We start from the raw sequence: 14,457 nt of genomic DNA, 5'->3' as shown, positions 1-14,457 counted from the left end.
AATCAGAATTCTAAATTATTTTAACAGGCTAAAGTTACTCATGATAAAAATTAACTTTTTCATTCATCTAATCATTCAATTAATGTATACTGAATGCCTACTATGTCCTAGATAAGGAGTCCTTTCCTTCACTGACTTTGAAATCTAGTGAATAAAGTCTTGTTTCTATAAAAACCAAAAATTGAACTAGGTGATAATTAACATTCTTTCCAACCAAAACTCATGATACCTCACTAATTTAGACAAAAGAATATTGTAACGAAAAAAAAATAAGGCTCCTGAGTTTATATTTTTTAAAAAATATAACTTGGGAAAAGGGAGAAAAAAAGGAAAAAAAGTATGTATATAAAAATCTGTTGTTTACAGTTAAAAACCTATTGTTTATATTTGATAACAATGCTTCTTTATCATTTTGACAGACAAAATACATACAATTTATAAGTAACAGATTTATTGAACAATTGAAAATTCTGAAAAATTTTAGAGTTTAAAAATTAATGGCTTCAAAGCAACTCACTTCCCTTGTCTATAAAAACTCCTGGAAGGATTCTAGAGACTGTGATAAGAACAAACAAGTGCTACCAAGGTATGCTTTATTTCCATTTTTCACTACTTGTTTCAAATTCTAGGTATGTTTCATATCATATGTCTTTGCTACAATGGTCCAATTTATTCAATACAAAAATCCAAAAGAGTTTAAAAATATTTCAGTTATTAAAAAATTTAATTAATGATTCCATGATTCGGGACTCACTCCGAAATCTGGTTATCTCCGCCACCTAGTGGTATAAGAATTCCCTATCGCACAGTGCTAGGTTTCACAAAATCATAGGTTTTTTTACGTTAAAGTAGCTATAAAATATTTATGTGAGAAAACTGACAGCGAGGTAGAGTAAGTAATACACATAAGATAAGGCCAGAATCAAGCCTAATTTCTCATTTTGTCTCTTTGTACCATGTTGCGCTGAGGATATATGATACTTCAATGCTAATGATACATGATGCAAAATTGAAACAGTCTCTTTCTTACAGACTAATAGGAGGCAACACTGATTTCAAAAACCTAGGGGTGGGAGTGGGGATGAGGGGGGTACTCAAAGTCTTACCCAGGCACTTCAAATCCCATAGTTTGCTTCTTTCCAGATACAGTCATTTTAGCAACTTTTGGCACAATTTCAGATTCACTTCGCGATATCTGGGAATCTACTGGTTTTCCTAATTAAGGAGTAAAATATAAAAGACCAATTAATTTATTTAGTAATATACAGAAATCTATTACGTATTATTCTAAATTATAGATTATAACTTTCACAGAATAAATGTCTTTATAAACACATAATCTTATCTCTAAAAAATTTAGTAAGATATTAATGCTGAAAGAAATTCTGTCACTTTAGGAAATCCCCTATTGTCAGGACTCTCCTATGCTTAACCTCCACCAAATCTCTTCCTAATTTTGAACTGACTGTTAAGTTTCAGTATTAAGAGGTCACAAGGTAGTTTCTGCACTAAGCCTTGTTCTGACATTATACCTAGACCCTATACCTCCCTTTCCTACCACACCCTTTCACAATACTAAAATTGTTTGGTCAGTTAGCAGATGGCTAAACTATTTTTAATCCTGTGAGATTTACGAACTGATGAACAAGTTGAGAGTCCACTGAATTGTGCTGGAATATAGTTTATATTTTACTTGCACACAACACTAGACTTACTAAAATACTGATATCTATAAAGAATCTGGGGAAAGAGGTTAATGTAGAAAACTGAATTAAGAACATGGGGGAATTAGTCAGGCATGGTGGCACGTGCCTGTAGTCCCAGCTACTCGAGAGGCTAAGGTGGGATGATGAGTTGAGCCCAGGAGTTTAAGGTTGTAGTGAGCTATGATAATGCCACTGCACTCCGGCCTGGGTGACAAAGCAAGGCTCCGTCTCAAAAACAAGAAAAAAGGCTGGACGTTTTTACAGGCTCACGCCTGTAATTCCAGAATTTTGGGAGCCAAGGCGGGCAGATTACGAGGTCAGGAGTTCGAGACCAGCCTGACCAAAATGGTGAAACCCGTCTCTACTAAAAATACAAAAATTAGCTGGGCACGGTGGTGCACGCCTGTAGTCCCAGCTACTCAGAAGGTTGAGGCAGGAGAATCGCTTGAATCCAGGAGGCAGGGGTTGCAGTGAGCCAAGATTGCACCACTGCACTCCAGCCTGGGCAACAGAGTGAGACTCTGTCTCCATAAACAAACAAACAAACAAACAAACAAATAAAATTAAAAATGGAGGAATGGAGGAGAACAAATTATGCGCTAGATCAAAGAAAGACTTTTTTTTGCATTTGATCCCTACATAATTCATTGAACTTTTAAAAATGTGTCTTTATAATTTTCAGAAAAAGTACCATCAGGATTAGATCTACACAAAACTATGGAAACTGCATGTGCTACATTGGTAAATACATATACAGAAACCACTAACAATACAAGAAAAGATAAGTTAATGTATAAAATTCATTCAAAATGTTTGCTGTTTGCCTATATACACCAGGCACTATGCTGGAAATGTGATGGTGAAGAGCAGACGTAACACTTGCTCTAAGAGAGATTACATTCTAGTGGGGAAAACATACTAAATGGTTAAAAAAAAAAAGAGTACAATTAAAATTGTTATTAGTGTTATAAAGAATCCATATATGGTGCCATAAGATTTGATGATAGGGCACATGACTTAGAGAGCTTCTCTGGGAAAGTGAGAATTGAAGCTATGGTGGGGAAAATGAATATAAATTATAATAACTAGCACAGAAAGAAAGAGCATTCCAAGCAGAAAGAGAGGCTTGTATAATGGCCCTTCTGTAGGAGGAAGCACAGTTCCTCAGAGGGAGTAAGAGCAGAAGGGAGCTACATGAAGCTGGAGAGATGGGCAGGGCCAGAGAGTGCAGGACCTTTAGGTCATACCAAAGATCCTAATGCTTGCTCTAACAGAGGCGGAAGTTACAAAAATGAGGTAAGCAAAAGAGAGGGGAAGGGGAAAGGGAGAGGAGGATGAAGTAAAGGGACATCTGAAACGAACAGTTTAGGGAAAATTTTGAAATTGAGACATATTAGGAATTTGGACCTAATATTTGAGAGTTCCAAATGACAATGAATGTTAAATAGGCAGTTGAACATGTTGGTTGACCTCAAAGGAGAGGTCTGAGCTGCATCAACACATGATTGGTAATTGAAGACATAGATACAGGCGAGACCACCAAGGGAGAGAGCACAGAGCAAGAAGAGAAGTGGTCCTAAGAGACCTTGGAAGTACTCTAGCATTTAATGCCAAGATAACGGACAATACGCCTACAAAAAGGTGAAGGAGAGCCAGGGAGGGTGGTGCCAAGGAAGCTAAGGGAAGAGAGTGTTTGATGGAGTTGGCATCACCAGGATCTGGGGCTCTGGGCCAGTCAACTGAATGAAGACTGAAAACATTCACTGGTGACATGATCACTTTAGATAAAAGTCATTGGTAGAGTTAGCAAGAGTCATTTGAAAAAAGTGAGAAAGTAAAAGCCAAACTAGGTTAAAAAATATAAGGTGAAAAATGAAGGCATGTTCACTACTTCTCATCTGTAATTTCAAAATCCAAAAGCATTGAAATATTAAAGTTTTGGGTTTTATTATTTTAATAACTCATTTGGAAGCAAAGTCTGACATGGACTGATATGAAGCTATTTATCGATAGCACTTATTGATCCTATTGAAAGTGACAGCCACACACTTCAGGGCAGAAATGGCAATGTGTCTGATTACAGGGAACTGCTCCACAATTCACTGGGGTATGTACATGTACATACAGATGGTATGTACATGCTAACGTTTTCCTAATCCAAAATATTCCAAATTCTAAATCAAATCAGGTCCCAAGAGCTTTAGATAGGGATTGCATATGTATGAAAATGATTCTTTTAAAAAGTTTGTCCGAAAAGGGAATAATATGGCAGAAGAACAATAGAAAGGAGAAATGGGATCAAGCTGATAGAAAAGATTAAATGGAGAGGTTTAGTTGAATAAATTACGAAGAGATCATCAATACTTTAGAATTTCTAAGAAGGTAGAATGAGATGGAATCCAAAGTACAGGTAGAAACTGAGCTGAGACAGAAGAAACACTATTTTATTTCAATAGAAGGTAGTTTTGCATGTTTAGGAACTGGAAAATGAAAATTCCTAACGGATGATTTCTATTTTCTCCGTAATACAGCACCTAATTATGCTCTGGGACCACCCAAGGAAAGTAAAAAGATTTGCAAAGTGAATAAGGTTTTCAATAACTGCTGTGCAAAAAGAGAGTAAGTTGAACACTTAAAAATAAAAGGAACTGTTGGATAGTATTGAGGGCCCATTTAAGATTTGTGATAATGAATTTATAGTGGAATCTATCTGCCTTTGTGTGACTTTCTCTAGCAATGTTCAGCCATTCATGAAAAAGGCACAGAGAAGACACTAGCTGCTTCATTAAGAGTTAAGGATCTATCCAACAGGTATAAGAAGAAATTATATGGCACTGAAATTACAAATAATGAAATCTAAGCTGATTTTTAAAAAACAAATAAAATGACAAAGGAAGAGTCCTGATGCACTAGGAGAAAGCAGAGGGGTCTATAAGTAAAGAAGGAGAAGAAATATTAGTAAATTTCTGATGAGAGGTGAAGCTCACTGGAAATAAGGTAGTCAAAGAACTGAAAATCCACTGTTGGACTTGGCGGTACAGATGGGTCATGAGCTGTGATCATGAAGAGCTTAGGGGGAGAAGAAAAGAGTAAGCCAGCTGCCAAAGTCTCCCATGAGTAAGGAGAAGTGACCGTGAGGCTGTTCACTAGATGACAGCAGTAAGGACTGACAGAAGGCTGGCTCAACTAAAGACAGTAACTTCAAAAGAACAGAAATCAAGGGGGGAAAATGATGACAGAATAATGATGGAAAGGAAGGAAAGAGAACAAAGTTACCTTCCAGAGCCTGAGGATTAAGAGGCTATAAATGAAGTAAAGCAAGGAGTAGAAAAAAACACTAGGAAAATAGATTGAGAATTACAGAAGGATTGGCTTTGTATGAAAAAGCAGTTCCAGAAGTTACAGCAAAAGTGAAGGGGAGTGAGAGGTGAGTGAGGAGATAAGGAAGGAGGATACTTAAGGGCATGATGCTGATGACAATGATAAGGTGTGGGTATGTGCATGCATGTGTGCTAGGAACAAGGAGACATCCTGACAGATTAAAACAAGGAAAAGTGGCATAGGGGATTCTGGCCTCTGTCAAAAGGAGGGAAAAAAAACCATAGAGCATGAAAATGTCTCAATCCAGTCTTTACAACACTAATTCCAACTTCCTGTTATAGTTCATCTTAGTATCTTCCAACCATTTTGCATGTAAAAAATTTCTTGTCCCACTTAACATATTTAGTGCACTGAAATATAGAAATTTTGGCTTTTAAAAAAGTAGGTGGGTCATACAATGGCATAAAAGGTTCTAAGCACACAAAAAAATTGCAATGTGATCCTGTAATATTTCTGGGGATGCAATAAATATCATAATACTTTTCTTTTTGTGACTTTTCTATAGAACATCAAACTTGTGATGTAACATTTCAAAAATGCAGTTATTTAAGTGAAAGTCTAGCATGGATTTGAATACCACCCCATTAAAGCAGTGGTTCTTAAATCTTTACTTTCAGTCAGGTACCCCTTTTAAAAACTAACAAAAACCATGGGGCATTCTTCATAGAAAAATGTACCATACATATAAAATTTTGCAGGCTATTTCAAGGACATCAATAAGTACAACTCTAGAACTTTTGAGAGATAACCATGGCTAAGGCTATTTTGGAAATATATTAATTTAAATTAATGATGTTCTCCATAGTCAAGGATAAAAACATACATTCAGTAAATTATCCACTGAGCTGTTCTTAACAGCAAGGTGATATACTTCTACTTACTCAATCACATTACAAAGTCCCCCTCATGGCTAGCACTATTCTGGAAGGCAGGCAAACTCTACTGATACAGGTCAGAAAGGAACTCATAACTAAAATAACCAGTCACAGATCAATAAGAGATACATATATATAATCAAATCCATCATGATTTTTTAAATGTAAAATGTTTACTATGTTCTCCTATCTTCCCCAAACAACTGGAAATTCATTCACCACTTAACAATCCCAAGAAATTGAACACTAAATTTTCAGTAAGTCCCAAAATATGACAATAAGTACTGGATGAAAAAAAAGGAAGCATTGATTCTAGTCCCTGCCCTTCCACTAATTAGCTGTCACCTTATGGCTTAAGCAGTTCATTTAATTTCACTAGCTTCAGTTTCCTCTAAACTTTTCCATGAAGTACGTAAAATTTCCACTTCCTATTAAGAGGTGAATTAAACCACTAAGATATCCTTTAAATCAACTAGCCCACTATGAGATAAAAGTAAAATGCACTATTCCAAAGAAAGAGTATCAATGTCCTCCCCTAAGCCTCACAAAATCCACCCACCAAATCATGATCATCCAAAAGATACATATTCTGAAAACTCATATATTCATCATTAGTTTTCTGTCTCTAGAATAGAGAAGAACTAATCATTTGTTAGGTAGAGTTTTCATTCGGACAGAAATAATAGCAACCCAGCTGAAGGGCTACCCAACTGATCAAGTCTAATCTTATTTTATAGACGAAGAAACAAGGGACAAATAAATGACCTGACCTTAGTGGCAGAGCTTGCACTTAAACCAAATTACCTCATTGCCTGTCCAGTTGACCTCTCTCATATTCCAGCCACCTCTGCAGCAAAACATATTAGAAACTGCCTCCTCTGTCCCTAGTGGTTACCCCTTGAGAAGCTGCTTTCCCCAGGGCTCTCCTGGTTCCTTCCTATGGCTAAGATCTAAACAGAGTCTAGGTTTTCTCTTGACCATGAAATGATGTAGGTCCCTTGCCCTGAAGATGTTTTTTTTCCAATGTATATTCATTTGTGAAGGATGCAAAGGTAGATCTCTCTCACATCACACAACTGATACAGACTCGCTGAATTTAATGAAACCCTCTGCTTGCATATCCCCAATTCATGCTCTTCTGAATCATTCCTTTGGTCTTTAAGCACACTCATTATCAGAATACTAGCTGTCAGGGATCAGGAAATGCCTTATACACGTTCACATAGTGCACAGCACATGACACAGTGCTCTGCCTGTAATAAGCCACCAATAAATAGTTTAATGATTAATCCCTAAGGGTTTAAATTGTGAAACTACAAGGTGACCTCTATTGTCTTTATAAGTTATCTTAGATGGCAATAACCTCCTCAATTTACTCTCTTTACTTACTCCTTGCATTTAATACCAGCTACCTCCCAGAGTTGAGATATAAATTCTAGAAAGTCAACATGGCACTCTCACACGCTCTTCAGCCAGGTGCTTTACATGGTCTTTTACCTTTACACAACCATGCAGAAGAGGTATAATTACTCCTACATTTCTTTAGAGAAACTGGGGTTCAGACAGGCTGATCTGCCAGAGGCCATAAAACCATGGCCTGTGACATAGCTAAATTTAAAAAAAAAAAAAAAAAAAAAGATATGAATCACATGGTGCTATTATCAAAAACCGTATTCTACACTATTCTGAGAGACAAATTATAAAAGTTGTTGAGCTGAGCTGTAGAGGCAATAAGCAAGAGAACTTCAAAATATGTACCTGAGTAATTGTAGAAGGCTTAGCAAATGAAATGAGATTTGACTTGACTCAAAAGTAATAAAGAGGAGGCAAAAAAAAAAAAAAAAAAAAAAAACATGAGAAAAGGCATATGGAGGGGTCAGTGGGGCAAAAATTCTAAATGTGGGCACTCATCAATAAACTTTTAAAGACTATATAGCTAAAGTTTTGAAAAAATGGCTTTTTTCCAAAAAAAAAGATCTTTTGTAGATTTATGTTCATGGACTCCTTTTCTCATTTAATAAGTAGAAAGTAAAACAGAAGTAGTATTAAATATTCTTTGGAAGGATAAGTAGTAAAACTGTTTAGAAATGAGGAAAGCCAAGTTAAGATTATGGAAGAGAAAAACCATAGAAATGTATATGTGATGATGATTTCTCCATAAAATATTCTGCTGTGTCTCATCATTCTATAATTCCTCACCTTTTCCAAGCCATTATAAGGCATTCCCTAAGCTTCAGCCCTAGGATCCTATTTACAATCTACAGATATCGTCTATACACAAGGGCAACCAATCCTACTAGTCTACTATGGCTAGAAATCTAAGGCTCGGCCATCAAACAATTCACAGAACTCGAGCCTTGACCTAGTCATCAGATATTTCAGAGATTGAGTTTACCCCATCTGAAAAATGTACTCCCCACCTCACAATGATGTAATAAATATCATATACATACAAGCATTTAAGACATTCTCATACCAAACTAAAAAATCAGACGTTTATTCTATAAAAAATTATTTTATTGTTTCTATAGTAATATCCTGGGAAGAAAACACTTATGTAATGGCTAAAGTTTGTTATCAGTACATGTTTACTGATAATTTTTGGTTTTACTGGCTATTTCGGTACCTACTAACCTCTTTTAGTTTTAAAATGATTTTAGGTGATAATAGGATCAAAAAGTACTACAATAAATATGTATCTCGCCACAGATAAATAGTATCACAAAGTACCTTACCTTGGCTTGAACTCAGTGTTTTTTATTTGCTTAAGTGTCATGCAGATAAGTTTCAAGAGTACATAACAAATTAAGAATGATCTGGTAGAACAAGTCCACTGGGACTATTTTGGGGGGGAAAATGCCAAGTTGATGTTGAAGTTCATCTGGAAGAGTAAATGTGAAAGAATGACCAATAAAATAAACTAAGAATAATAACAGGGGAGTTGAACTACCAGATATCAAGATACCAGATATCTAATGCAATGAATTAGAATAGGGCATCTGCAAATAATCCAATTAGTAGAAATATATTTACATGAATGTCATATATAGGAATTAACAGGAATTAAATATATGGAAAAATATATAGGAATGTATACATTATATGTGGTTACAAATAGAAATTCAGTATATGCAGAAGTGTTTCAAATCAATGGGAAAAGGATGAGTTATTCAACACATTATACTGGGAACACTGGCTAATTCATTTAGAGAAAAGGCTCTATCATATATACAGCATATCATATAAATTCCTTATCAATTAATGATATGAACATAAAGCAAAGAGAAAAACACAAAAATATATGTATAATTACTTCAGGTACAGATGTACAAATGTGTTATAAAAATTTCTGCCTGACTAGGCGCGGTGAGCTCACGCCTACAAATCCCAACACTTTGGGAGGCCAACGTGGGAGGATCACTTAAGGCCAGGAGTTCAAAACTGGCCTGTGCAAAAAGCAAGGCCCTGTCTCCACACACACAAAAAAAATTTTAATTCGCTGGGCATAGTGGCATGCACCTGTAGTCCTAGCTACTCAGGAAGTTGAGATGGGAGGATCGATTGAGCCCAGGAGTTTGAGGCTGCTGTGAGCTATGATTGTGCCAATGAACTCTAGCCTAAACAACAGAGTGAGGCATTGTCTCTTTAAAAAAGGTTCCCCCTGATTAAAGATACCACAAGTGAGCATAAAATATGTGAGGAAAATATATACAAGGAGTTAGTTAATATATACAATAAAGAGTTCCTGGCCAGGCGTGGTGGCTCATGCCTGTAATTCCAGCATTTTGGAAGGCTGAGGCGGGTGGATCACCTGAGGTCAGGAGTTTGAGACCAGTCTGGCCAACATTATGAAATCCCATCTCTACTAAAAAATACAAAAATTAGCCAGACATGGTGGCATGCACCTGTAATCTCAGCTACTCAGGAGGCTGAGGCAGGAGAATCATTTGAACCCAGGAGGCAGAGGTTGCAGTGAGCCAAGACTGTGCCATTGCACTCCAGAAGAGCAAAAGTAGTCAAAAAAAAAAAAAAAAGAAAGAAAGAAAGAAAGAAAAAAAAAGAGTTCCTACAAACTAGTGAGAAAAAACTCCTCAGAAAAAGAAAGTGAGCAATAAATGGGCCAGGTCAATAAACACAAGTCAGAGGTGTGGCAGAGGAAAGGGAAAAAAAAAAAATGTTGCTATGTACACCATACTTCTGAGAATATGGCCTACAGGAACATTAACACTAATGTGCAACAGTATATGAATGAGATTGTTCACTGTGTTACCATATATAATGACAAAAAATTGTAGATGTATATAAGGGAATGGTTATGATGTATCCAAACAATGGAATAGTATGCTACAGATACAGAATTAGAAGTATGAAAAGATCACTATGACACATGAAGTAGAAAAAAACAACTGAAGTATAATATAGCAATGGTCCTATATCATACCACTATGCGACTGGCATTAAAAAGTGCACGCTTTTTGAAGTGATTACTTCTAGGGAGTGATAGTAGGAAAGAGAGGAGTTGACTTTTCAATTCAAACTTTATACACTTCTATGCTACAATGACTATATATTATTTTTATAATAAAAATGACTCATGCCCCTAGTATCTGATATGGTGTCTCTGCTTTCTATCTCTAGCTCCCCAAACCATGTTCTACTTCTGTCCACTAGGGTTTTCATCATCTCACCTGCTAAAATATACTCCATAGCTCTGTACAGAAAAAATCTACTTGTACATTTAGTCTTTAACATGACCACAATTTATCCTTCAAAATCCATCTCTTCCTTGCAACTCCCATAAACAGACTGAGAACCCCTGACATAAACACTCTTGTTTTCTCACATGCATGGCCATGGCTCATCTATTTCCATGTTTCATGCAAAAGCCACTACTTTCATGAAAATTATACTTTAATTTTATTGTGCTAAGATTTGTGATTATTAATAGAAGGAAGTCATAGCTTCTTGGTAATACATGAATCACAGAGGCCAACTTCAGCAATGTATGATGAAAGACTCTTAGATTCATTTCACAAAGATTTACTGAGAGCCTCTGAGGTAATTACCAACAGAATAAAGTACATATAAAGTTACATGCATACTTTTCATGCCCTCACAGGAGAATCCCAACAAGCTTTCCACACCAAATGCCTCCAATTCACCAGCCAGTTAGGTTAATAGATAAGACATGGACTCTGCAGCAACACAACCTGAGTCTGAAGCCAGGCCCTGCCACTCCATAACCTCAAGTGAATCACTTAACTTTTCTCTATGCCTAGTTTCCTCGTCCATTAAATAATAGTATCTGCCTAACAGAGATGTTAGAAGAATTGAGAATTAAATGAGCCAATACATGTAAAGTACTTAGAGAAATGACTGGCACATATGAAATACCCAATGCTTCACACAACTAACAGAAAGCACATAGTCCGTGGGTCTCTGACAGTCACCAAAATGCCAACTTCCTCTTTTTCTCATGTGATACCAGGACATTTACAGACACAGATTACTCTCTGGCTATCACATATTCATTCATGAAGGGAAGGCCGAGAAATGCCAACTGTGTGACACTGTGCTAGGTACAGAAATAAACAGATCCAAGAATGTGGTGAGACATAAGCTTAGAAAAGCAGGTAACTCATTTAGGACTACATCTAACGTTTCACTTGATCTTGAAACATAAGAGCCACTGAAGGAATTTAAGCATTGGAGATACATATCATACTTTTAAAACTTACTCTGACCTCAGAATAGAAAATGGATTGTGGAGGCAAGATGGAAAGGAAAGCAGTTAGAAGACTGTTGTACAAATACATGTAAGAAATTCTATGAAGTGATCTATGAGCAATGGAGATAGACAAAGGAATATTTAAAAGATATTACTCTAAAAGATACTACAGTCAGTCCTTCATATCCTTGGGTTCTGCATCCATGGATTCCACCAAACACAAATTGAAAATATTGGAAAAAATTTAAGAATACGTTATTTAACTACTATTTACATAGCATTTGGTATCTAGATTACTTATAATCTAGATTCCTTTTCATGTAATGGTAATTTTAAAAAAGTAATCTAGAGATGATTTAAAAGTATACAGGAAGATATGAGTTATATGCAAATACAATGACATTTTATATCAGGTATTTAAGCATCAGCAGATGGTTGACGAGGGGCAGGTAGCAGAGCCGAAACCCAAGGAAACAAGAGACAAGGGTACAAGGTAAAATCATGAATCCTGGATATCTGAATGAATGGAGGAGATGAAAGAAAGGACAGTCCTCAGATATTCTGCCAAGAAAGGAAGGGTAGATGGTGATGCCATGAACAAACAGGAAATACCTTCCAGGAAACTAAGAGAAGTCTGCTGGTCAGAATCTTATTTCTCCTACTCCTTTCATTCAGTACAAAATTACAACAGTCCATAGAGGAACTCTGCTTCCTCCTCCTAAGTAGAAACTGTCACCAAAAACTTTATTTTATTAAAGACTGCCTAGACATGATCTTGGATCTTTAGAGCTTTTCAGGTTAAATTACAGCATGTTCTTGGCACTGAGGACACAAAGATGAGTGACAGACTATTTTCAGATAGCTTTCATTCTAACAGATGTGATTAACAGCACGATAAGATGAAAAGAAAAAAGAGACAGAGAAATTAAGATAAGTTTCTAGGAGACCACAACCACTGTGACTGCAGCTGAACAAGTATTATAGCACCGGAAATGAGTAAGAAGGAACAGACATGAGAGTCAATACATTAACAGAACATGGAAATTAATTAAATCTTAGGAAGGCAAAACACAGGAACCTAAATGACTGCTATGACTCTAACCTAGACACTGTTCATGAATATAGACACATTTGGTCAGACACTCCTTCAAGACATACAGATAGAGGCCAGGTGCAGTGGCTCACACCTATAATCCCACTTTGGGAGACTGAGGTGGGCAGATCACCTGAGCCCAGGAGTTCAAGACCAGCCTGGGTAACATGGAGAAACTGTCTCTACAAAGAAAAAAAACACAAAAAAATTAGCTGGGCGTAGCGGTACACACCTGTAGTCCCAAGTACTCGGGAGGCTGAGTAAGATGATCACTTGAGCCCGGGAGGCAGAAGTTGCAGTGAGCCAAGATCATGCCACTGTACTCCAGCCTGGGCGACAAAGCAAGACCCTGTCTCAAAAAATCATATAAACAAAAAATAACCCAGACATACAGATAGAAATCCGTAGAAAACAGTTGGATAATCAGGTTTACAGGAATGCTAAACAACATTAAAATACATGAAGCGATTCAAGACCTAGATAGCTTATAGAAAATGAAGAATGAGAAGGCAGCCAATGAAGCAACACTAATACTCAATAGAGAGGGAGGCTGAAAACAAGTATCTACTTTCCTCATAGAATCCTTACATAGAATTGAGATTCACATATCATACAATTTGAGAGCCATATGTTAGAGATCATTTGATCTTGTCCATCATTTTATAGATGAAAATTTAAGTGAGTTTCCCAAAGTTCACATGGCTGATTAGTGGAGTTTTCGCTCTGGGGTTCTCTAGGTTGCTTCCAAGGCACCCTCTCCTTTCCACTCTCTGTCCTCTAAATCTTCTCAGAACCTCATGGAAGTGGTGTCCCCAAGGTAACTGAAGTAGGGTGATTTTGAAGTTGAATGTATACAAAAACTGCCAACCAAGTGCCTCTAAATATACATATACACACACACAATACGCACACACATATTTATTTATTTTTCTTGGGGGACGGAGTCTCGTTCTGTTGCCCAGGCTAGAGTACAGTGGCACGATCTTGGCTCACTGCAACCTCTGCCTTCCGGGTTCAAGCAATTCTGTTGCCTCAGCCTCCCCAGTAGCTGGGATTACAGGCACACACCATCACACCCAGCTACGTTTTTTGTATTTTAGTAGATACGGGGTTTCACTGTGTTGCCCAGGCTGGTCTTGAACTCCTGAGCTCAAGCAACCCACCCAACTCGGCCTCCCAAAGTGCTGGGATTACAGGCATGAGCTACTGCGCCCAGTCTTTTTTTTTTTTTTTTTTTTAGATGGCGTCTTGTTCTGTTGCCCAAGCTAGAGTGCAATGGCACGATCTCAGCTCACTGCAACCTCCGCCTCCCGGGTTCAAGAGATTCTCCTGCATCAGCCTCCCGAGTAGCTGGGGATTACAAGTGCCTGCCACCATGACCGGCTAATTTTTCTATTTTTAGAAGAGATGGGGTTTTGCCATATTAGCCAGGCTGGTCTTGAACTCCTGATCTCAGGTGATCTGCCCACCTTGGCCTCCCAAAGTGCTGGGATTACAGGCCTCAGTCACCATGCCCAGCCCCTTTAAAAATATTAATGCTTTGTCCAGATCACGATTTTGTGAGTTTAAGTGAGGTTAACCATCATTAACATCTACTCAGATACTTCTGAGTAAGAGTTCATGTTAAAACCAATTATTCTGATTAGGTTTAATGTTTGCATTTCAGAATGTCCT

At 37.2% G+C, this 14,457-nt stretch overlaps 1 protein-coding gene across 6 annotated transcripts in view; it reads right to left on the bottom strand.

The window, feature by feature from the left end:
- Positions 1–14,457, bottom strand: part of HBS1L (HBS1 like translational GTPase) — a 93,722-nt gene that overhangs the window by 38,755 nt on the left and 40,510 nt on the right. For 5 of the 6 annotated variants that reach the window (XM_010370740.2, XM_030928685.1, XM_030928684.1 and 2 more), the window contains one exon: positions 1,107–1,215. In XM_010370740.2, coding sequence (XP_010369042.2) covers positions 1,107–1,215 — 109 coding nt within the window. Of the gene's footprint in view, positions 1–1,106; positions 1,216–8,697; positions 8,844–14,457 lie in introns of all 6 variants that reach the window. The other variant, XM_030928683.1, reaches the window with a different exon arrangement.

Source organism: Rhinopithecus roxellana, chromosome 4, assembly GCF_007565055.1.
Source record: "Rhinopithecus roxellana isolate Shanxi Qingling chromosome 4, ASM756505v1, whole genome shotgun sequence".
Taxonomy (NCBI): domain Eukaryota; kingdom Metazoa; phylum Chordata; class Mammalia; order Primates; family Cercopithecidae; genus Rhinopithecus; species Rhinopithecus roxellana.
The sequence above is the reverse complement of the archived record's forward strand: the minus strand, read 5'-3'. Positions and strand labels throughout refer to the sequence as shown.